General features: G+C 37.1%; 1 protein-coding gene across 5 annotated transcripts in view; it reads left to right on the top strand.

Annotated features, from left to right (window-relative positions):
- Positions 1-25484, top strand: part of UTRN (utrophin) — a 344979-nt gene that overhangs the window by 109076 nt on the left and 210419 nt on the right. For 4 of the 5 annotated variants that reach the window (XM_052698789.1, XM_052698799.1, XM_052698781.1 and 1 more), the window contains 17 exons: positions 232-381; positions 1734-1895; positions 2255-2383; positions 2838-3011; positions 3576-3731; positions 5233-5403; positions 6648-6827; positions 10746-10874; positions 11010-11180; positions 11345-11494; positions 11871-12008; positions 12972-13124; positions 18779-18970; positions 19421-19593; positions 23131-23281; positions 24427-24602; positions 25247-25382. In XM_052698789.1, coding sequence (XP_052554749.1) covers positions 232-381; positions 1734-1895; positions 2255-2383; positions 2838-3011; positions 3576-3731; positions 5233-5403; positions 6648-6827; positions 10746-10874; positions 11010-11180; positions 11345-11494; positions 11871-12008; positions 12972-13124; positions 18779-18970; positions 19421-19593; positions 23131-23281; positions 24427-24602; positions 25247-25382 — 2691 coding nt within the window. Of the gene's footprint in view, positions 1-231; positions 382-1733; positions 1896-2254; positions 2384-2837; positions 3012-3575; positions 3732-5232; positions 5404-6647; positions 6828-10745; positions 10875-11009; positions 11181-11344; positions 11495-11870; positions 12009-12971; positions 13125-17830; positions 17963-18778; positions 18971-19420; positions 19594-23130; positions 23282-24426; positions 24603-25246; positions 25383-25484 lie in introns of those variants that run through there. The other variant, XM_052698815.1, reaches the window with a different exon arrangement.

Genomic DNA, 25484 nt, shown 5'->3' with positions numbered 1-25484 from the left:
CCAGCACTACTGCGTGAAATATTGATGAATAGATGAGAAGTGCTGTGAAGTTTGGTTTTGTAAAACGAAACAGCTACTGTATTTGCCATCATGGATTAAGCCATAATTTATTCATACTTCTTTACACTTTTTGTCTTGAGAGTACTGTAAACTTTGCATGCGGCCGGATTTCTACCTCTGATAGTTCAGAAATATTTGATGCATTGACTTTATACTTTTTCTGCTGATTAGTCTCTGGAATCAGTCCTCCGTCATCCCGCTGATAATCGAACCCAGATTCGGGAACTTGGGCAGACATTGATCGATGGAGGGATTCTTGATGATATCATCAGTGAAAAATTGGAGGCTTTCAATGCCCGCTATGAGGAATTGAGTCATTTGGTAAGAATTTGGGGCTCCGTTTGTCAACCCGGTGGGCTGAAATGCTTCTTCTTACCTGAATTCATGGATGCAGGACTTCAGCACAGGAAACTAGGAAGAAGTTTCATAATGTCAGCTGCTTTCAATTTGGAATAATACCCTAGGAGCAGAATACAGATTTTCACCTGTTACTAGTCATGTTCTGTCTTCCACGTTTGCATTCCTATTTTCCCCCCCAACCCCCTTATGTTTTTCTAGATAACTTCGATATAAAAAAAAAAAAAAAAGGTCAATTATGATCTCAAGAGGGCCAGCTCAATGAAGTTCAATAACTGAGATGAATGTTCCCTTCCTACTTCCATAAATACTGGTGTACTGCTCATTAACTGTAAAAATGAAGTACATGAATAGAAACATTTTCACTCTTTGAAAGTGCTAGGAAGAAGTTACAGTATAATAAGGGAAGGGAAGGAAAGCATTCTTTCAATTCGCCATCTGTTGCCTTGCCCCTTTCCTCTTCTCATGCTTCTCTTATCTATTCTAGGTTTACTAGATAGAAGAGGATTAGCTGTATTTCAGGTTGCATACATTTGTTGAGTACTGTGGTAGCACAGGCACCAACCAGACTGTAGGATTGGAGAGCTTGTTTTTTTTTTTCCCCTGCTACTTTTGCAGTATAGTCACAGAGAGAATTTGGGTTCATTTTTGTTACAGTGAGCAACATGAATGCATTTGCATAAGCTAGGGGTTACAGGCTGTCATTTAAGTTAGCATTTATCACTATTTTTGCCCTTGTAGCATTTCACTGCCATGTGAAAGCTATCAGCTTTTGTATCTGCAGTGCTGATGTGCGAGGTTGTTAATGACTTTCTATCTCGGTGTGTGTGTGTGCTGGTAATGGGGATTTTGTGCTCCTGTGGATTAGTGATCAAATGAACTTAGAAGTTTTGCTGCTTAAGAGGGGGCAGTGGAAGGAAGGAAATGTGAACCTCCATTTTCAACAAACTGTGTCACGGGGTGACATAGTTTGTCGTTTTGATGGAAAATGTTCATGTTTGCACATCAAACAACACTAAGCTACAGAATATCGTGATGTCCCTGATTCCCAGGTGACTAAGTAGTTTTTGTAATGCCTGTTTTTAACAGCCTACTTTCCTCGTGAAATGAGAGGAGAGACTTGTTTTCAATGCCTTGTATCTAACAGCATTATTTGTTAATGATATCAATCACGCACTTTTTAAGAAATGTTATTTAAGATGACAGTTCTCTTGGCATAGAAATTTTGGGATCTTTCTCACCTTTGTTTTGAGAAAGATTAATATAGTTCCTACAGAACAAATGCTCTCTCATATCCTACCTTTCTTTTCTGTTAGGCTGTGAGCCGACAGATCGCCTTGGAACAGCAGCTTCAGACTATGCGAGAAACTGACCACATGCTGCAGGTGTTGCAGGAAAACTTAGCAGAGCTGGATAGACAGCTGACATCTTACCTGACTGATAGGGTAGATGCCTTTCAGATGCCACAGGAGGCCCAGGTATTCTAATACAGCTTTCTAATACCCATCAATTTGATTTATCTGGTGATAGCACTCAGCATAGACTTACTAATCCATGCAGGTTTAATTTCACTCCTGCACTGATGTTCTAATTGACAAGTTTTGTGATCTAGATTGCTTTCTTATTTTAAGAAGATTTTATAGAATAACAGTCTTAATAGTTTTCAATTTAGCAAGCTGTGACCAGAGCCATGTTTAAAATCATAGAATCATAATCAAATCTTTACGTTTAACATTACAGATTGGATTTAATTCTGGTGGATATTAAGTAGTAAGCAAGCTCTTTTCTTCTCTGCAAGATGTGTTGTAACGTTTTTTTTCCTGTTTTTATATGGTAGAAAATTCAAGCTGAAATTGCAGCTCATGAGGCCACCTTAGAGGAGCTCAAGAAAAGTCCTCGCTCTTTCCCTCCTGCTTCTCCTGAATGCAGATCTCCCCGAGGTGGAACTCTGCTGGATGTTTTGCAGGTAAAAATATGAAAGTCACTCTAAGCATTTAAATTGGAAGAGGTTCTAGTTTTAAATAGCGCACTTCTGTTGTTAGTCTGTAAATTGCTTGGTGCGGTCAAGCAAATCTCAAAAACTGATAGTGTGTACTTCTACATGCTTTCATTAGGAAACAATTAGCTCTAGATTAATTGAATAGGGAAGCTGAAATCCTATAATTATCATGGGATAAGTACTGAAAATAAGGTAGAATGGATATCTTGAAATTGTGTTGGAAGAGAATTAGAGCTCTTCTGCATCACATGTGGAGGTTAGAAATAGGTGATGGAATGTGGCTTGGCAAATGATGTTAACATGTATCCTGAGTTGTGGTAGCAGGAGAGATGGATTAGATTAGAAGGAGATGCTTTAAGTATCGTTGTCAAAGTGCAAACATTAATTTAAATATCACTTTAAATAATTTTCATTAAAACAGAGAAAACTCCGTGAAGTGTCTACGAAGTATCAGCTTTTTCAGAAACCAGCCAACTTTGAGCAGCGCATGTTGGATTGCAAGCGCGTGTTGGAAAGTGTAAAAGCAGAGCTTCATGTCTTGGATGTGAAGGATACTGACCCAGATGTAATCCAAACTCATCTGGACAAGTGCATGGTAAGTATGGAAAGTTCTTAAGTTATGTTTGGAGTTGTTTCATTACAGTGTGAGTCTTCTAGTCTAATCTGCCTCCTAAGGGATGAAAATGCTGTTATAATTTTTTTACAGAATAGCAACAGAACTATTGAAAACTAAAACACCGCAATTCTTTTGAATTATCTGTAAACAGATGAGTTTACATGTAAAAATTGTCTTGCCTGACCTATTGGAAGCATGACTGCATGACTCCAGGCAGGATTGCTTGGTTCTTTGTATTTTTTTTTGTTTAAATAAAATTAGTAAAGGTCAAGCGTAGATCACAGTGTTAGTCTTTTGATGCGGGTTACGTTATGGAGTAAACAGTGATGAACTATTGGTATAAAATTTGCTTCATTAAAAACTAAAACTAGAATAAAGTATGGAAAATCAGGAGTTTGAAATCTGCTTGGCAGACATTTTTGCATTGCCATGTGTTACTTTGATTTGCTCTTAATCCAAAACTCAGAGTTTAAGTGCGCCGAATGAAGTACTCTGAACATTTGAACTAGAAATCAATCACTAGTATGTCTGTCTGTGCTTTAGAAACTCTATAAAACCCTAAGTGAAGTGAAACTGGAGGTTGAAACTGTCATCAAGACAGGAAGGCAAATTGTACAAAAGCAACAGACAGATAATCCCAAAGGAATGGATGAACAACTGACAGCTTTGAAATTTCTTTACAATGACCTCGGGGCACAGGTAAGAAAACTAAATCTTTATATAAACATTTATCTGCATATAAATTATTTTATTTATTGTTTTGATGTCAGATGGTGTTGTAAGGTTTTGATTTTGCAGCTGATACTGCATAATCCATTTGATACTGCATAAGACATTTGCTTCATCCAGAAGGAATCTGTTGAGAGATGAAAGATTACTTGTAACAGTTTTGAAGTTGCTCAGATTCTCTGTGATCATAGAGTGTTCCTGAAGGGGAGGTCTTTCTTCAAGAAAGGAAAGTTCATAGAACTTCAGTCACTTCATTAAAACTCACCTGCTACTCCTTAAGGTGTTTGTATGATGTTACACCTGTTTGTAAAACAGCTTGCAAGATACTTAACTTTTGAATTGTCATGTGAGAAGTTTGGGTTGGTGTAAATTCTTTCTCTCTCTCTCTCTCTCTCTCTCTCTCTCTATTTTTAGGAGATGTCATGATGATTTCTAACTGTAATCCATTTAAGAGTTGCCTTCAGGGTGAAATAAAAAATACGTGTAAACGTGCTTTCTAAGAACTTTTTTAAATATTGATTTGAGTAATTTTCTTAGTAGTTTTTATCTCCATTTGGATACATTTGGAATAGTCAAAAATAACTAAATGCTTGGGTGGGTGATGGTGGGGGAAATAGGGATTTTTTTTCCTACTTAAATTAAGACAGAAGTCCAAGCAGAATCAGGCTTATTCAGAGTGAAACTACATTAGTGCTCTCTAGCATTGTTGTAATTTCTTGAAATGGGTCCTATAAATCTTTTATGAAGTAAAGAATATTCAAGAAGGCATGGATTCTAATGTAGCCTATGCACTTATAGCTCATTATGTAGGAGGACAAGAAATTAGAGAGGGACAGTAAGTCAGGGATATTTGCGATATGAGGTTACAGTCCTGTTTGTATCTCTGAATTTACTTTTTTTTAGATCTTCAAAGAGTATATTATTTTGTATGAATACAGGCAAACACTAAATTGAGAGTAATTTTTGAAATCTCACTTTATTCTTGCTTCTGTGGTTGGGTTGTTCTCAAATGTTAAACTTTGATCAGACAAATTGTATTAATTGCACTGCAGCAAACATCAAATTTCACATTTATTTTATATAGCTGTTTGCAAGGGCAGACTGTGTTTTCTTTACAACTTTCTGCTGTCATGTCTGCCCCAAAAATACTGGATTCTATATTTGCTTCTATTTCAGTTAAAAAACGTAATGAACGTACTTTAAACTTTGACTTGGTGATTCTTAGCTATAAGTAAGCGGTAAGCATGTTTCTTTTAAGTATATCTTAATTTATAATTATTCAGGTTTATGTATTCGGCTTTGTATAGTAAGATGCAGATGCTTATAAACAGTTTTTCTTTTCAGGGTCCTTTGCTGTGCAAGAAGGCAGCTTTTATTAATGAAAAGATTTGAATTTAAGTGGGTATCTTAGTTGACTAACACTTTCATTTTTGTTGTCTTTTAAAATCTTTGTTTTTCTTTTTTTTCATAGGTTACAGAAGGAAAGCAAGATCTTGAACGAGCATCCCAGCTGGCACGCAAAATGAGGAAAGAGGCTGCCTCTTTGTCAGAGTGGCTAGCTACTACTGAGGCAGAGTTGGTGCAGAAGTCCACTTCGGAGAGCTTGCTTTCTGACCTGGATTCAGAAATTGCCTGGGCTAAAGTGAGCATGCTTTAAAAATACATAGGATAAATTAATGTTTTTAACATTATATTGATATTATATGGAAGTGACTGAATTTAAATCCTGAATTTGCTCCTATGTCTTTTACATGATGAAGTTACTGTAGATTTGATTGGCTGTGTGCAGTAGCTAATTGAATGTTGACTCAAATAGCCAGTGAAGTATTAAGATATTGCTATGTAGTTGTTATTAGTAGGTATTTAAGTGACTTACTCTGTCACTGCATAATTCATAGGTTAATGTTTGTAATTCTCAGGAAATATATTTTTGGCCTATATAAAATATTAAGAGAACAAATTGAAAACTCATCTATGTTTTTAACAAGAAGTTGAGCTTGTAACTTTTCATTGAAACAGCTGGTCTTAAAAATCAAAAAGCTCCAGTAACTTGTTATTTACTTTTTCATCCATAAACTGCAACTTTTCAGAGGGAGAAGAATGTCTTCTAATTATTCTGGAGAAAATGATTTTCTCACATTGTAGAAACTAGTGTATGTAATAGTTGGAGTTAGTAAAAAATGTCAGTTAATACACTTGTTCTGTTCTTTCCACTCTTTGATTTGTCACCTTTTCCTCTTGGAATAGATCTCTGTAGAATCATTAAATCCCAAAGCTTACAAAATTAGAAAAACATCTAGTCATAACCTCTTCTCACAGTTTTGGTTCAGAGTTAACTGTCAATAGTACTACATTGCTACTGTAAGAATATCCCTAAGATTTCTCTCCAAACAAGCATATTAAATAGTTGCTGAAGTAAATTTACTATATCTTTGTAGGAATACAAATAATTCATGAGCTGTTACATTGCACCACTGGGAGGATAAACACGTTATGTTGCATGAAAAATAATCCTTTCTGTCTCGATGTTGAGATGGAGATGATTTTAGAATGCATGTAGTAATTTGAATGTTTGTTTCTTTCCCAAAGATAATAAGCTAAAAGTATTTAGCTCACAGGGAATAAGATTTTTAAGAAGCTCCAGGCAGTATTTGCAATTAATTGCATTATTTCGCTCGCTGTATACTGGCAAATAATTTTCTAAATAGACAGATGTTATCAGTAATAATTGGAGATATTGAATGGCAAGAGATGTTTCTTTCCTCATGGAAGCCATACATTGATATTCAAGAGATGACACATTTAATTCTTATGCCTGGCTTCCTTGCTCTTGTGATTGGAGCCAGTTCGCAGTGTGCTGTGTGTGAGTGACTCTTCTTGTTTCAGAATGTTCTGAGAGAGCTGGAAAGGAGAAAAGCTGATCTGAAGGGTATTACAGAAAGCTGCACCACACTCCAGGCTCTAGTGGAAGGGAGTGAGACTTCCCTGGAGGAGAAGCTCTGTGTTCTTAATGCTGGCTGGAGCAGAGTTCGGACCTGGACCGAGGACTGGTGTGACACTTTGCTGGTAAGTTGCATATGACAAATATTGAGAGCAGTTTTACCTCTGTGCCCTGAGAGCAGTTGCCTCGCATTCTGTGATGTGAAGCTTATGTGGTGCTTAAAGGAACATAGAATAGATTTCTAGTTACTGTGTAGATGAAGAACTAATTATTGAGATTTAGAATAAGGTGAGAACTATTTTGCAAGTGTTTGATGCATACTGCTAGGCGTTGGTACCATGTACTTCATAGAAGTGGGTAATCCTCAGTGAATAGGAGATGAAAATGCAGGATCTGGACATGAGTTTGAATTTCTATAAGTATCCCAGGCAGTTAACTTGATTTAAATGGGAATAACTTGCTTTAGTTGTTGCGAATAAAACTGTTAGTTTAGTTTTATTTTTGTCTTTTATTTTTCTGGCTTCGGTACAGGGCTCATTTCTGTGTTCTTACTTTTCATAGACTTTGTGGTATGTCTTTCTTTTCTACAGAAAATCCAGAATATGCTTAGTGAACACTTTCATGTATCTGTTGTTTTCATGTCTTCTTTATATTTCCCTTTGTCTCTCCCTTTAATGTGTCTTCACATTACATTTTAATCTGTTGTCTTCATTTACAAATTTATCACCTAGTCCCTCTTGCCTATTAACATTATATGACCTTCTCTTTTGTTATACCAGTAGTGCTAGTAGACACCAATAATGTCTACTTGTTACTTAGTTCTTTACTGCTCCCACCTCTCTTCTAATATTCCTGCTACCTTAGTGCTTAGAAGTAAGTTGTTTCCAAAATTATTCTAAAAGGGAGCATCTACCATTGCACATTGCACATAACCTGAGTGATTAAGAGCCATAAAAATATCAGAAAACTTCTAGTGGCTTGCTCTTTACCTTGTCATAGCTGATTCAGCCAAATAAAAAACAAAAACGCATAATGGAAGTGTTGTCTGTTTCATAACGTGTTAATGAGAGCCCAGAAGTGGGACCTTCTGTTAATGCTTTCTATGTGACTTTCTATATATGCTCATGAATTTGTTACCATAAGTAGAAAACCAGGACTAATAGAACTAGGCCAAAATTGATTGGTTTCCAAGAGGCTGCTGTAAGTGCTGTTCTTCATTCAGCCTGAAAGAAACCTGTTTACCAGCTCCAGCGTTACAAAAAAAATAGTTTGTGTTATGTTGGCTTAGGTTGGGAGGAATCATAAAGATCATTGAGTTCCAGACTCCCTGCCATGGGCTAGATTGCCACCCACTATTAGACCAGTCTGCCCAGGGCCCACATCCAGCGTAGTCTTGAAGATCCATGACATCTCTGGGCAAGCCTGTTCCAGTGCTTCACCACCCTCTGAGTAAGGAACTTTTCTTTTAATATCCAAAATTGCCCTCTTTCAGTTTAAAACCATTCCCCCTTGTCCTATTACTGTCAGATCTTGTGAAAATTCACTCTGCTTCCTTGCATGTAAGCTCTCTTCAAGTACTGGAAGAGATCATCAAAAACGCTTGCAAAACATGTATCAACATATCTGGATTTTGGTAGTTGAGTGCTGGTTGCTCTCAGTGTAAGGGGTTGTTACCGTTCCTTCACAAAGGAGTAAGGGGAAGAAATTCATTCGCTTTCTTCTAAGACAAAGCTGCTGTGCTTTGCACATCCCTTAGCTCTTGAGAGGTGCAAAAACTTGCTATCATCACTGTTGGTTCCCAGTTACCGTATCTTTTTCTCTGTCTAGTAACTTTCTGAGTTCATTACCTACCTTAAGACCTAAATTATGGCTGTTGAACAGACATTTGATAACTTTCTAATTGTGTTAAACAAAGCATTTGGGATCCTCTGTCAGTCTGTTGCTCCTTTGGACAGCCAGTAAGTGCATGTTTTAAGTATATGCTGTCTCTGAGTTAAGGCCATCAGTATCTGGCTGAATAAATGTAAGACCTTATTAACTCCCTGCAACCATTGCTTAATGGACGTGAAAGACAATTGATGTTAGAAAAAAAAAACAAACAACCCCAAAACCGATGTTTTCAAATGGAGTATTTCTTTGTTGCTAGTTTGGTACTCCACCTTCAGAGGACAGTGATAGGGCCTGAAACTGGAGACTGGGGATGGCGTGAACCCTTCTGCCTTGTGTTCAGTGCCTGTTGCAAGTCATACAATTCATCATCTGATGATTTCTATGTTAGGAATAATTAAGACAGTTTACCCTTTTACATAAAAGCTGTAAGAGTGATCTGCAACTAAAAAGCTTCTGAACTAATTTTATTCATATGAGCATTGCCCTTGTGCTTTGTTAGATTAAATTGTACTTTCAGTAGGGAAAGATACAAATTTCTTGATTTAAAACAAAAACAAAAAACCTTAGTCCTCTCTTTCCTACTTTTCCTCTGTGATACCTAAAAAAGGAAAAGCTCAGCTCCCATATATGGGAGTTTCCTTCAAACCACTGTGACTGCATGGCAATTACTGACGCTGTTTAGTCTGGGGAAAAGGAGGCTGAGGGGAACCTTATTGCTCTCTTCCAATATCTGAAAGGTGCTTACAGCAAGAGCGGGATTGGCCTCTTCTCACTGGTGACAGGTGAACGAGGAGAAATGGCCTTAAGTTGTGCCAGGGTAAATTTAGGTTGGATATCAGGAAAAGCTTCTTTACAGAAAGGGTTGTTAAGCACTGGAATGGGCTTCCCAGGGAGGTGGTTGAGTCACCATCCCTGGATGTGTTTAAAACTCATTTGGATGTTGTGCTCAGGGACATGATTGAGCAGAGTGATTTTAGTTAGGGAGTATGGTTAGGTTGTGGTTGGACTTGATGATGTTTAAGGTCTTTTTCAACCTGAGCAATTGTATGATTCTATGATTTAGGTAATAAATTCTATATCTAAGCAGGATGGTACCTCTCTTTGCTTCATCTGTTGTCATGGATGTTCACAGATGATCAGGACTGTGCTATCACAATTCTGATGCCTGTCTATCAGGATGTTGGATGTTGACCAACAGAACAGCTTCTATATCTCTGGAAAGTAACTCTTCTCATATATCTCATGGCTGCATTTTTGTAATGGCTGTCAGATATTTGGGTAAACGTCCCCAAAAAGATGCTACTGTATCTTCCTGTCTTTTTTACCCTTTCACATCAGGCCTGGTTTCATGTATGATAATATCTTGCAAATTAATCTTCAAGTCCACAAATTTGCCTTTTTATATTATTCTTCATCCTATTTTCCTTTGTTTCCTTGTTTCTCTTCCTTGACTAGTAATATTCTGTAAAGACACAAGTCTTTCCAGTAAGGCCCTCTTCCTGCAAGAACTTTGGAGATTTTCTCATATCTGTAGACAAAATAACGTATTGTTTCTGTTAACAAACATTACAGTTTCTGACTGCGAGAATGTGAGAACACAATGTAATGTTTTTTTCCAAAGAGAAAGAAATATCTTAAAGGAATCGGTACAATATGAAAACTTGCAAATATAACTGATAGGTTTTGCTGTAAAGCCCTTTCACTTGAAAATAAAACAAGGAAAACCAACCACATAGAGTGTATACTGTTGTGTACCTGCTAGCAATAATTGAAAAAGTGTGCTGTGTTTGTTTAAGCGATGCTGTGGTCTGGCTGCAATATTATAATATACTGTCTGGTTTTGGTCAGGTTATTTAAACTATTTCTGTTTCTCTTTCTATGAATTAGAAAGAATAACATTGATGTTATAATATTAGTAAGTATTATTATTATTATTAATTAATGTCTGGAATGAAAATTGCAATCTTGTAAATACCTTAGTAATGGTAAAAGGTACAATCAAGTTTTTGCTGTTTCTCTCCAAGGTGTAGCCACAACAGTTTCTGTTCCAGTGATGTATTTTGTACTCAGAATGATGTGGAGTGGCAGTGTTTTTCCTACTGTTTTTCTTTCTTTTCTATTTTCATTGATGCGTCTTTTTCAAATTTTACCAGAATCATCAGAGCCAGCTGGAAATCTTCGATGAAAATGTTGCCCACATAAGTACTTGGCTGTATCAGGCTGAAGCCTTGCTGGATGAGATTGAGAAGAAGCCAGCAAGCAAAAAGGAGGAAACTGTGAAGGTAGAAAATAGTTTAAGGAGGAAGCTGTGAAATAACCAGATTTTTATTCTAAATGAAATGACGTTTGCTGCCTCATTTGCTTGTTAATTCTCTTCTATTTTCCTACTGTAAATCTTTGCTTTTTCTTTCACTTAGCGTTTAACATCTGAATTGGATGATGTTAGTCTGCGTGTGGATAACGTGCGTGATCAGGCTGTCATCCTAATGAATGGTCGAGGGGTGTCATGCCGTGAGCTTGTTGAACCAAAGCTGGCAGAACTGAACCGTAACTTTGAGAAGGTTTCTCAGCACATCAAAAGTGCCAAGGTGAGGGGAGTGCCATGAAATGCTCATTGAGTGTCATAATAAAGACAAATAGCTTTAGAAAATAGATCAGATCTTTGCTAAAGTGGTGCTTGCCTGCTTCTGATTCTCTTTTAAACATAGATCTTTCCATGAAAAAAACCCTTTATTTATTTGAAATATTGCAGATGCTTGTTGGACAAGAACGACTCCCTGTCATGCCAGAGCCCCGTGAAGTCAGAGTGGCCTTTCCAGACCTGGAAAAATTTGAGAGTGACATACAGAATATGTTAAAAGTCGTAGAAAAGCACCAGGAGCTGAGTGAGGAAGATGAAAAGGTTTGTGAGCAATGATGAATTAAATAATGGACTTAATCCTTTTTTTTTCCACACATTATATTCCCACTGACTACTGGGGGAATTGTGAGAAAATCTTTTTAGTACAGGAATCAAAAATAAAAGGGAATTACTGGGCTTCTGGAGACATTGCATGGTTTTCTTATATGTTTCCTACCTACTGCTGCTTCTTGCATAGTCTGTATTTTCATTTTGGTTTTATATAATCTGCTTCAGACAGTGAACTTTGATGTGCATCTTTTTTGTTCTTTTTCTTCTCAATTGTTATAAGGCTGGTTTACTGTGAAGGTAATAGAGTACAAAATGTTTGTGTTTTTTCACTTTTTTATTTTCTTCCTATGTAATTGTCTGTACGTAGCTGGATCAAGAAAGAGCTCAGATTGAGGAGGTTTTACGGAGAGGAGGACAGCTGTTACAGCAGCCTATGGAAGACAATAAGAGAGAGAAGATACGCATGCAGCTGGTGCTTCTGCAGACAAAGTACAACAATGTACAGGTATGATTACAGTAGTTATTAGAGTTGCAGCTCATTTATGCTGGTCTCCCTTCAGTATCTCATTTACCATCTGGTTATAACTTGTTTTAAAATGTAGGAGTGTCTGTAGAAGAGTTAAATGTGCATACATCCAGCCTGATTCTTTGAATGTTTGCAATTCCAAACCGTGGATTTTGTCATTACAGAATTTTGAGGAAATGGTTTTGATTTTTCCTTTTTACAGCGTCACAGGTTGTGTGCATATTTGCACAGTGGGTGCAGAAACTGAGCATTTGCTTTATTTGTTGCCTCTTCTCACACTCCAGCAGTGGTTTATCTCCACTACAGGGCTGTGTTAAGAGTGGCTACCTTGGTGTGTGTGCACAAACATATTCAAGTATATTCATGGAGTTCTCATTTTAAGAAGTTGTAGTGAATGTGAGTCTGACCTCAAATTTCTTCTCTGTTTCTACAGTGGGTATTATCACTAATTTCTGACTCTAGTATAATAGTAGTGCTTTCATACATATAATATTTAAAATATTTTTTGTGAAGGAGAAATGGATCTATATTAATATTCTTTTCAACTCACCTGTTTAAGTCATATTTGAGTTTGTAAAATGACGTGCAGTGTAAAATAAGGTGTAGCAGGATAAGACCCTTAGGCTGACTTTGATACAAATTGATAAATGGAAGATATATTAAAAAAAAAAAAAGTGTAAATGGCTTATACTGTTGCATATTCCTGGAGATGTTCAAGGTCCTGGCAGCCTTATTCAGTGGTTGGCAGCTCAGCTGTGGAGAGGGAGATAGAGCTCGATGATCTTCCAACCCAAGCCATTCTGTGATTCCACTGTATGATCCTGTATTTTGGAATTTTTCCTCATCAGATGAATCTGTAGGGTAGTTTCATTTTTCAAATATGTAAGACCTATCTTTCCCTCTTATATATTTTTATATCTTTTCTGATATACCCAACTGTAGGAGGGCAGGTCATTTCAAAGGAGACAAGTGGTAGAACTCTCTCCAGTGTTTTCTCAGTATAAGAAGGACCATGACAATCTAATGAAGTGGCTAGATGAGGCTGAACATCGACTGCCAGGACTGCAAGGAATGGAAGATGAACAAAAGCTGAAGGTAAATTAGTCTTTTTTTCTTAGGGTGAACAGAGGGAAGGCTGCGTATAAGCTGATATGCTAGGGATTATGGCTGTTCTTTTGATTATTTCTTGGGAAGAAGTGTTTTCAAAATAATAGCATTCATTTTTCATTAGGGAATGATCTGCCTGAATAAAATTAGGGTTTTCTACATAGTAGTTGTAGGTCCAAAATATCCCAGCCATCAGACTCAAATCTTACAGCAGTTAAATCAGGATAGTTTCTGTTGTTGGTCTTCACATGAGGGTTATGCTTAGCTGTTTCTGATGCCCTGCATCAAATAGCCTGATTCAGTGTCTCATTGGTGCACGTGTGAAAAAAGCCCGTTTTGAAGCTTAAACTCTGCATGCAGTGATAGCAATACTGTAACTACTAAGATGCTACCCTTCACTGCCTCAAATTCTTGGGAGTGAGAAGTACCTTTACGTAATTAATATTGCTGTACACAGTATTTCAGAAAATGACAAAATTTGAAGTATTTTTTAATGAGTTGTTTGCCACAGTGCGTGCAAGTGAGTCTCGACAAGCATTTTAACGGGTGATTTAATAGGATGCCAGGGTCTGATAAAATTAACTTCCCAAAAACCTGTATTTCTTAGTTATTGAGAGTACAGATACTTTCAGTGGTGTATGTTGTGTTTTATTTTGTCTTTATTATTATTTCTCCTTTTCATCCTTCAAACCACTGTGACTGCTTGGTAATTGCTTTAATATTTTAGGCAATAACAGTCAGGAACCTTGTGAAGCAGTAAGTAATTTCTTGGACAAGCTCGGGGGTTAGGCAGTCTGTCAAGTAATTCTTGGTTTCTGCATACGAACCTTCATTATTAAAACCAATCAATCTCTTTTTGACTGTTGTGTAACTTTTTATCTCTGCGCCAATTAACTTAAAGGCAGAGGTAAAATGCACTGTTTCCCTGTGAGTCTCATATCCATGAATTTGTAACGTGGTGCTCTTTATTCACAGGTATAGAGTAATGTGGTTTTAGCTGCCTACGATAGCTGTAGGCCTGTGGCTGGCAGCCTGTTGTCCTTCCTTGTGTAGGCTGTCAAAGTGAACTTTATTTTTTTTTTTTACTTCTCTTTATGAAGACTTGAATCATAAGCCTCCTGCACAGAGCTAGGCAACAGAAACAACCCTAAGCATCTTCTTTCCTGTTGCTCTGTTGAGTCCCCAGTGGACACTCCTGATGACTTACTGTGGTATTTGCATGTGAGCTTCTTAGGATCTGATGTATGCAATGGAATTTCTTTGAAAGAACAAGGATCCATCCATGTTTGAAGTGCAATGGTATGATTCAGACTGGACTTCCTCATCCCTGTTAGTCTTGTGCTTGGCTGATCTTCTCTAAGGCAGATCCTTTGCTTTTACTAAAGTCTTAGTATTTAGGGGCATACTGTAGCTAATCCTAGGCATTTCTGGATAGAGGAAATTCCTTCGTCTTGGTATCAGGGTACTGAATGCAGAAGATCACATGAGATCATGTAACTACAGATTGCAAGGGCTATTACAATAGACTGTGGATGAAGAAATGCTCAGATTTAGTTGTACAAAAAAAAATCCTTACACTTCCAAATGTAATTTTTAGTCTGACAGTGTCTGTTGGGCTTTCAGATGAGGACTAGAGCAGTTTTCCTTTCTGATTTGAAGAAGCTGCTGCTTTTCCTTTGTGTGTCTCCAGCCTTCTGGTATCTTAGTGATAAGGCAGCCTGCCTCGGGTGACCGTAGTTTAATTTTTGTCACTTACTCTCTCCTCTGCTTCACTAATTGATCTTGAACACTTGCCAGGAAGGATGTGTCTTGAGGCTGTCGCTTCTTATTTTGATCTTCTAAATTTTATTTTTATTTATTTTTTAAAAAATTTTTAATTGGGACTGTGCTGTCTTTGAAGGGAAACAGTGTTCCCCTTAATGATCATTGCTTTAGGTGAACACAGTTGCTTCAGAATTCTATTGGCATCAGCAGAGAAGGAGCTCTGATACTGAAATACCTTAAGAACAACATCCCTCCATTCCTGATTGTTACCATTTTACTTGTGCTTGATCCCCTACCTCCCTTGATGTATTTAAGAGGCCTCAGATTAGGCGTCCCGCAGAGTGTCATAAAGTTGATAAAGGTTGTGGAGCATCTCCCTTATGAGGAAAGACTGAGTAGGCTGTAGGTCTCTTCAGCCTGGAAAAAAGAAGACTCAGGAGGGATGTTTAATGTTTATAAATATCTAGAAGGGAGGTGGGAGGCAAATGGATGAGGCATGCTCTTCTCAGTGGTGTATAGTGATAAGACAAGGAGCAGTGGCCCAAAATTAAGAAGTTCCATACAAACATATGAAAGAACTTCTTTACAGTAAGGGTGATGGGGCACTGGAAGAGGTTGCCTGGAGAGGTTGTGGAGTCTCCTTCTCAGGAGATATTCATGACCCATCTGGACGCCTACCTGTGTGACCTATGGTAGGGAACCTGCTTTAGCAGAAAGTTGGACTCAGTGATCTCTTGGGGTTTCTTCCAACTCCTATGATTCTGTGACTGCCGTATGGCAGCTTCCTTCTCCGCCATGATCCCAAATGAACAAAAGGGTCTGTATTAAATTAAGTGCTGGGTCAATACCTCACCTTGATGTGAGGGAGTTGGAGGGAGCAGAAAAGCCCACATCATAAGTTTATCGCGATATGCCGTACATTTCATTGAATTCCTTCTTTTCTAAACTTGTTTTAATATTTATTGAATTGTTCCATTCTAACTTAGCTGTAAATGAGGGAAAAGAGAAATTAAACCTTATATTGCAAAAGCAATTAGTTGACTAAAGTTCCTGAGACAGTTTTCCAGGTTTTAGAAAGCTGTTCTGAATTAAAAATGATCGTTTTGCAGATGGTGAGTGAATTTGATGCCTCATGCACCATACTGTTTCTCTTACAATCTGAAACACAGATTATCCAATAATAAAGAAAACATATTTGCTTGCCTGCTGTGCTTTTTACAGGGGAAGTTTTGATTTACTTAAATGCGGACCAGTAGCAATATTGTCAACAAATATATTGCTTACTGACTTCACTAATTAGTGTAGAAGTTGTTCTGTGAGTTTAGCATTGGAAAACTTTTCCTCCTGAAAAGGCTGTGAATTATTTTGGCTGAGAGAGAGAAGGGACAAGGATCGGTTAAGAAGCATGTGTTTTCTAGTCTAAGGGATATTTACGTGCTAAAGGAGTAAGTAATATGTGGTGATCTGAGATTAGATTGGGTAAACACTTGGTTATGACTTTCACATTATATTTTATGTCAATTTCTTGGGTAGTATTTTCAAAAATCCACTTTGGAAGCAAGTCAGAATATTGCCTTGAGTAGAATCTTTGTTAGATTTTGTTTAAAAATATGTTTAAGTATAAAAGATGAAAGGGAAAGAAAATCTGAAGCTAAATACAGAACTGCAGGTCAAAAAGGTATGTGTTAAATATGGAGTTAAACACTGAGTTAAAATTATTGTTAACTTCTCTCATTGAGAGCCCTTGTTTATAGAATGTATGACTGTCAATCCTTCAAATCTCTTCCTAAATAATCTTTAATTTATAGCTTTTTGAGTGTACCTAAGAAAATGGTTTGTGTGTTCCTAAATTAAAATTATCAACATCTGTAAGACTTAAATGTTTGCCTTGCATGAGACACAGTTATGTCAAATTTCTGGTACTCCATTTTTTTAATACTTAATGCTGTAATTTAGAAGCTGCTAGCCTGCAGTGCACAGTAGAGAACAGCAGAACACTTAACTCAGCTGTAGTTTACAATGGTTACATATACTCACCCTTAGAGGAAGGGCTGTGAAGGGAGCAAACATCTCAATGATGAGAGACAGCTGCAGGAAATGTGCTTTGGAGGTGCAGCACTAGGAGGTGTACTGCCATTTACTGCCATGCAGAGGAGCAGCAACCTTGCCCTGAACGGGGCTGTTGGGGAAGCAGGAAGTTGCACTGTTTATCATTATTGGCAGCAAGTGGAAAGCCAGTTCACTGAATGCCATAGATGTTTTAAATTCTTCGCAAGTTTTCTGATCTGACAGGCATCCTGTCTCATGCTACTGAGTAAAATTTGCTTCCAATTGTGCAGCCTTTGTCTTATTTCCTTGGAACTGGGGACCTCTTTGTCCACAGAAGAATCACACCACTGCCAAAGCCTTCAGCATTTGCTTGAAATTTCAGTGATGGAAGCTAGCAAAATATATACAAGACATCAAGAAAATGTTTCTTTGGGGCACATCAAGAACCGTGATGCTAGATTTGTAATGAAAACATATATAGGAGGTTATAGCTTTTGCTATGCCACTTGCTTGTTGTGGTGATACTAAAGCAAAAGTAATGGTACTTGTGTCCTCCGTATTGATGTCAGTGTGCTTTTAAACTACATAAATAAAATCTTCAGGAACATTCTATGCATAAGAAATCCTGAACGGTGTATAATTTAACATAACCTTTTTGCTGCAGTCCTTTTTGCTTTTGAACTACATATGCCACATGTTACATCAAGTTAATTTTGAGTGACACATTTTGAAATGCTCAGAAATGTGGAGGAGGAAGATGTAGACAGGTGTTCACAGCAACTTTGTTAATGGGGCTTAATATTTTAACTGTTGGCAGCTGTGCTGACTGCCTGCATGTCTGTGCCCACTTAAGTGCAGTGGTTGAAACCACTGTGAGCTGATGATTATGCCTTTGAACTCGTAAGTGTATTCTAAGCCATTGCTGGTAGTAACTCACGTGGGCAGTTAAGTGCTTCTATGTATTTCTTGTTGATAATTCTATTTCATCAAGTACTGGAGTGTATTACTTGGAGGTGGGTTTACCTTTTCAATGCTGATTTTAAAGAATGGGGCTTTTTTCAGAGATGGTGATGGAGTTCGGTTGGACAGAACATTTTTTCGGCAAGAAACCTGCCTTCAATCTTAGCTTTGCTGAGCTCCCTTTGCTAGGTGTGGCCATGTATACTTTCTTACAGCTGGTTTCCTTACACTTCAGATGGAGGATGTGATTTCTAATTCAAGAAAAAGCTGCCCAAACTTACTGTTCTTAGTCTGCAATCTGCTAAGATGGTACTTGGCTACATGATCTGGTCTTAACAGCCAGAGTGGGTAGCACTTGCCAACATCTTGAGGAGTTAGTACCACTTACTGCTGCAAAATTAATATTGTATTACTGGTAAAGCATCAATTTATTTAAAAATAGCTGGGAAATATGGATGGGGATGCTTGCTGAGAAGAATCTGGAGAGAAGATGAATCTGCTTCAGTAAATTGGTAACTTATGGGAATTCTTGGTGAGGAAAGCAGGCTCAGTCACGAAGTTTATGTACTGGAAGGCTAAGAATCAAGGTGAGAGATACGACAGCAGTGCCTTTCCCCCTCCCCAGAGTTTTAATAAGGAATAATACAGTCTTATTGTGAAGCATGCTATCTACTGTTTTGTAACTTGTTTTTTCATTTAATAGTTTTCTGCAGGATTTGGAGCTTTCTGAAATAACATGACTTGGTTAGGAAAGCCTTTGTTTTTTAATTAAGATATTTCAATTCTGAATATAATCTACTGGCTTGTGATGTTTTTTTCCTTAAAATTTCTTGCAGTTTGAAATATAAAATGAATTTTTGTATTTCTAGGCAATCGCTGTCCAGCAGAGGTTAAAAAGCCCCTTTGCCACAGGAGTTAGGACTCTGCCTTTTTCAGCTGAATACCTGGTTGAAATCAACAAGGTCTTACTTGCCATGGCTGATGTTGAGCTGTTGCTGAATGCACCCGAGCTAAATACGGGCATCTATGAGGATTTTTCAACTCAGGAGGATGCACTGAAGGTACTACATATCTAAACGTTCAGAGGGAAGAAGTGGAGGGATTAGCAGTGTTCATGATGTAAGTGTGGATTTGTTTAATAACAACGGTCCTGCTCTGAGAAATACGGTATGTCTCTTTACCTCAGGAACATATCAGGTATATAAAGTATTTCATCCTCTTCATAAAAAAAAAAAACAAACTACTGAGAACACTCTGAAGAATTTGTGAGTGACTGTTAAGTTCAGTTGTAGCTGATTTTATCTATGAACTGCTGATAGTTATGATCTGGGAGCTATTGGGAATAGGTGAACGGTTGGACTGGATAATCTTTTAGGTCTTTTCCAACCTTGGTGATTCTATGATTCTATGATCTTATTGTAGATACTGTTTTGGAATAACATTCTGAGGACATTAATTTTCTCTGCTCTTGTTCATTTTACTGATGGCTTATGTTGTTTCTGTACTTGTAGAATGTGAAAGATATTTTGGATAAACTTGGGGATCAGATTGCGGTCATACATGAGAAGCAGCCTGATGTTATACTGGAAGCATCTGGGCCTGAAGCAATACAGATAGGAGATGCACTAACCCAGCTGAATGCAGAGTGGGACAGAATTAATAGAATGTACAATGATCGTAAGTGGTAAGTTGAGAATGCTTGGTGTCTGTGATCAAGTGGTGCACATACTATGCGTTGAACAGAAGTGATTTACAAATGTGTGACAAGTCTGACAGTGAAAATAAAGATAAAAATGGTTGGTGTTGTTGTCTAAGCAGATACTTCAGTAAGTTCTGAGCCACTGGATCAGAGAAGCATCAGAATTTCTAAAGCATCAGCAAGCACTGCTGTTTCACTATGTTTTAATTTGAGAATAGTGGTTCTAGCTGGGTATCGCTTTCAATGTTTCTGCTGGCTGCCAATGGTCCCCTCCAACGTTTGCAGGCAAATGTTGCAGAATCTGGTACCTTTCATTACTGATCATACCTGCAGCTGTATTGTTGTCTTCATAAGTATGGGTCAAGCTGAGCTCTTAGCTATGCCTTTTTCTTCCCTGTAACTTAATTTAAAAGCTTTAACTACTATTATCTGTCTGTAAATGCCAGTAAAATTTCATTTACTAATAAAATTTCATTTCATTAAGTAGCCAGGTTTAACTGGAAACCTAATCTTCCTATTGAAAAAGATAATTGTGTCAAAGAGTAACTTTGGTGTTTATGATTAGCGGGCAAAAGGCAACAAATCACCTTCTCAGTTAGTTCACTGAATACAAATTACTTTTCAACTTCACAACATTTGTAAAGCTTTGCATTTTAATGAGGATATTATTGGGCACAATTTTCATGCAAAAAAGACTGCTGGACTAGGAATATAAGTAAAAATGGAATGCAACTTCCTGAATATATTAAGTGCTACAATTTTAATGGGATGATGCATTTGAATAAATGAAGACAATTTTAGCATCAGTGTTAAAATGCTTTTTGTTATTTTGGTATTTGTATTCTTTAACCCTTTTTATTACCGAGTTTTTTTTTATTAACTGAACATTTATCCAATCTTGCCCTAAGTACAAGAAAGAAGACTAAAATAATCTATCTCCTTAGTAATCTCTGACTTTTCCTATTTCTAGGATGTGTGCAGATTTTGACAGGGTTAGTAGAAACAGCATCTGAAATGCTTGGCAAAAGACTGATTAGTTTTCAGAGCTAGTAATGATTTTCTGATTGAGTTCCAACTAAGTATCTAAGTCTTGGATAAAAGCTCTAATGTAGCCAAGCACAAGTAGAATTCAGTTGCACTTACAAAGCCTTTAAGTACTCAGTTGAATCTGATTGACGTGTTTTGATTTAAACACATGAAAATCAAATTGTCTGTGGGTTTTTCATATGCAAGTGTGTGTGTGCATACACAAGCTCAACAATCTGTATTGTGGTTCTTGTAACACTGCTGGTTTGCTTGTTCTGCTCCTTCTGTCACAAACTTTCCTCCAGAGTTAAAAGTGCTGGTGATTTGGGAATTCAAATCCAAGCTGTGGCTTGGAAGCATGTGAGTTCTTCTGAAGGAAGCCAGGCATGGCCAAATCTTGGTGGTATGCTTACAGGACTTTTGTACTTTTACCTTTCAGCCCAGGCATTCTGTGTATTGAAACAAGTTTCAAGTGGATCTGCCTTAAAACTGGAGTAAAACTACAGATCTATGCTCGAAATACTGATGTAACTTTAGGCTGGGAACTGAAGCCATGAAAGCTTTCTATCTCAGTGTTTGCTGTTCTTAAACTCTTGATTCTGAAAAAATTTATGCCTCAGAAATTTTCATTTTGAAGGAACTCATTAAAATATTCTTTTAAACTATTTTAAGTGCTTAGAACGTATCTTCACGTTAAATCTGAAATGAGATAATACCATGAGACAGTATGTTCAGTTAAAGTCTGTGAAACGTATGTGAGAAATAAAAGGGGAATGGGATTTGGGTCAGTCTACAGTTTGGTATTGCCATGGGATGTATGCAAGGAAAGGATGCAGTAGAACTGCAAAATGGTCAGAAAAATGTGAGTAGGAGTTTTCCTTTTTTGCTTTCATCTCTATTGGAATTAGACCATGTGACAAATAGTAACAAAACAAAGCTCTGTGTGTGCCAGGAAATATGGATGAGCCTTGATTAAAAGCGAGTTACGATTTTGATAAAAATAATCTCTCTAGAACTCTGGAATTGCTGAATTTAATTAGTGAAGAAAATAGATGTAATGTAGCTTTTTAAAGTTCGACTTTGGATATCTTTGATTCTCTGATGCTAATTTCATGTTATATCTGGATACATGCAGTAACCTTGAAGTCTTTGCGATTGGAATTTCTTAAGACAAAAGTAATGGGCTGCAAATGATGCTTTTCCTCACATCAGTGAGGACCTTCTGATGAGCAGATCTGGTCTCCTGTGTGTCTCTTTAAAGAATACTCTTGGTATTAGTTTGGAATGGGATACTCTCTAGTCTACAAGAGGTAATGTAGAACTTGCATTAGAATCATAGTGTGGTTTGGGTTGGAAGGGACATTTAAGTTGATCTAGTTCCATCTCTCCTGCTATATGCAGGGACACCTCCCTCTAGACCAGTTGCTAGAGCCCCATCCAGCCTGGCCTTGAATGCTTCGAGGTAGAAGGTATCCACCGCCTCTCTGGGCAACTTGTTCCAGTATCTCACCACCCTCACAGTAAAGAACTCCTTCCTAATATCTAGTCTAAATCTGCACTCTTACAGTTTAAGGCCGTTCCTCCTCATCCTGTCACCGCCTGCCTTTATAAAAAGTCTTTCCCCAGCTTTCCTGTAGGCCCCCTTCAGGTACTGTAAGGCTGCTAAGTGTTTGTCTCAAGTCCTGTGTCCTTGGATACATTTATCCTCTTTGTTTTGTAATGGTACCTTTTTTTTTTGTTTTTTTAGCAATCAACAAATTGAAAATTTTTGTCTGTGCTTTTTGACATGCCTTTCTTACTTAACACTCATGGACTCTTTTTTTTTTTTTTTTTTTTTTTTTTTTTTTTCCTTGTTAGCATTGTAGAACATTTACTTTAAATTGAAAGCAACTTTCTGACTGTGGTAATTCAGTCTTTTTCCATACTTGAAAATGTTACTCTTTGAGCTAAGCTTCACATTAGTTTGAGACTGCAAAGATGAAAATCATAGCAAAATGTATGGGAAATTAATGTGTGATTAAATTATAGAATTCCTTGCGCAAGTCGTCTGGTAATACAGTCACTTCTATATTGTCAAAATCACCTTCATTTACATGTGCATGATGTATGAATTAAAGAAAAAAGCACCAATCTATGCAATTAATCATATTTGATATTTCATACTGTCTGACGTCCGAACTGCTTTACAGTAAAGAAAAAAGGTTCTGCTGGCCAATTTGATGCAGCTAATCAATCTTTATTTCTCTAAGTGTTAGAAACAAAAATGTGCTTTAGACTGCCCTTTTCTCATTCAGCTGGAAGTTACGCTGTTGGCTTTTACCAGCTATTTCCATGTCAGGAAGCTTTCAGTGCTGGGACTTATTTATCCGGGCTATGTGCTGCTCTTTAGCTGTTTTTTAAGTCAAGCTGTATGGAATTCTTAAATATCACCAGGGTGAAAATTTTAGTCCTTTCACTGAAATGGTTGGATAATTTTTCAATGTGTTGTTTTTACAGTTCCTTTGATAGAGCAATTGAAGCATGGAGGCAGTTCCACTGTGATCTCAATGACCTCTCTCAGTGGATAACAGAAGCTGAAGGATTATTAGCTGATGCCCGTGGTCCAGATGGCAGCCTGGATCTGCAGACAGCTGGGCTGCATCAGCAGGTATGTGTAATATGTGCAGTAATGGGACAAGCTAGAAAATCTAGATTTTTGTCTAAAATTATAGGCTTTTTTATATGGGTCATGTATGAGACTGCAAGTAATGTAACTTTCATTTGTAGTTTAAAGTGATTCCTGGAGAAGATCATAATTCCTGCTTGTAGTATGATGACTTCTGTCTTGAATTGTTTTGCCTTAATTTGATAATTCAAATACTGGTATCATTTACTCTAGAAAATGAGGAGATTTAAATTATGGATGCCTTAGCTTTTATTGCTTCAGAATTCAGTTTAATTATAAATATTGTAGTTAATATATAAATATTGTAGTTTAAACTGCAGTTTAATTACTTGATAATTTTCTAGATCCATGTTATGAAATAGCAGATTCTTCTTTTTAACTAAGCTACTCTCTGCTAAAAGAGAGGAAAACACTGTTTTAAGGGTCTGATTTATTTTTTTCCTCTGTGTAAGGAGTGGCTATCCAAGTGTTATCCTAACACATAGTTTTTAATTTTATCCTTGTTACTACTTGAATTTTTTTTTTCTTTGCCATGTCCCATCTCTTTTTTGAATTATCTTGTTTCTGTTCTGGTTGCAGAGAAATTTGTCCTAATATCATAAGCTTGCTGTAGTTTTAAAGAATGTTTGAATTTTTGATCCTGGCATCTTTTGACTTGCTTCAGTTTCATGGATTTGTTGTGATGTTTGGAGAGTACAGGCATAACGATCCTAGCTAATATAGTGTTAAGTTACAGAAATAGACAGGGCCATGGTTTACAAGAAGAAATAGTTGTAAAATAAGAAATTAAAAAAATAGTCCTAGTACCTGTTAGCAGTGCTGTAAAGGAATCAAAAGCGAGCGTGAATTCTAACACTGATCATTTGAATGAATTATTGTGATCCTAGGTAGTATTCAGTAGTGAATTCTGTATCCTCTCTTTTTTTATGACACTCGTTAGAAAATTAAACCACATTTAATAACAGACTTAATAACTTAAATCAACAGCATCCAACTTTAAGTAAGGTAGCTTCATGTGCCTATTTTAGTAAAACAATATGCACTCATGATTTATTGTGCATATTATGAGCCATAGATCAAAGTCATCTCAAGTCAGTAATAAAATTGTCGCTTTTTTTTCCTGACAGGAACTTGAAGAAGGAGTACACAGCCATCAGAGCAGTGTTTTGGCATTGAACAGAACTGGGGAAGGAATCATACAGAAACTCTCTGCTACAGATGGGAGCTTCCTGCAGGAGAAGCTGGCAGGACTAAATAGGCACTGGAAAGCAATCACTGCTGAGGTCATGGATAGACAGCAGAGGTAACAGGTTACTCAGGAATTTGGATATCTGGCCAAATGTGGTGAAGAGACTCTCCTTTAGCAGACTCTGTGAGAGTTAGTGTATTATATTGCATGCTGTCATTTATCTGAATTTTCCTGACTTTTTTTTGACCTTTTTTTTTTTTTTTTTTTTTTTTAACTGTCTCATATTACTTCTGATTTTTCTTCTTTTTCAAAATCATTTTATTGCTAAGCCAGACACCTTTTTTGGAAGGAACACTGAAGTAGCTTTTTTGGCTGAAGCTAAACTGAAAGTACTCTACCTTGATTTCTATTTTTGCATTGTCAAAGATGTGCTAATCGAAACAATTGTATGGTGGAAGTCACGAGCAATACTTCAAAACAAAGGCTTCAGTCTGTTTACAGCCATTTAATGTAGCTGACCAGCTATTTTCTGAACAAAACAAAAGTCCTTTATGAATGAGCCTTGAATTTCCTTCAAAGATCAAAGTGTGAAATATTCTAAGATAAATACATGGATTTTCAGCGTGTCTGATGATACAAGGTTTCCTCCTCTGTTTGTAAGTGTTATAGAAAGCTATCAAGATTAAGCTCAAAAATGTTGACTGGCATGTCATGTTCACTGCAAAAACGCATGTAGATATTTTGTTTTCCTTTTTAAGGCTAAAGGGAGAGAATCAGCAGCTGATAGATTACAGAAAAAAGCTTGATGAACTGCGTTGCTGGTTGGAAAATGCAGAAAATGTTCTGGACATGAGATTTACATTCAACCATGAAGAAAACTTACGAGAATTACAGGCAAGATCCTTGAGTGTGTGTATGTATGCATGTATATGTTTCATGTAAAGTATCAGAATGTGACTTCTGGAGAATATTTTCTCTGTAAATTGATAAAGAATT

The sequence above is a fragment of the Tympanuchus pallidicinctus genome, unplaced genomic scaffold (assembly GCF_026119805.1).
Source record: "Tympanuchus pallidicinctus isolate F22 unplaced genomic scaffold, pur_lepc_1.0 scaffold1, whole genome shotgun sequence".
Lineage (NCBI taxonomy): Eukaryota > Metazoa > Chordata > Aves > Galliformes > Phasianidae > Tympanuchus > Tympanuchus pallidicinctus.
The sequence above is the reverse complement of the archived record's forward strand: the minus strand, read 5'-3'. Positions and strand labels throughout refer to the sequence as shown.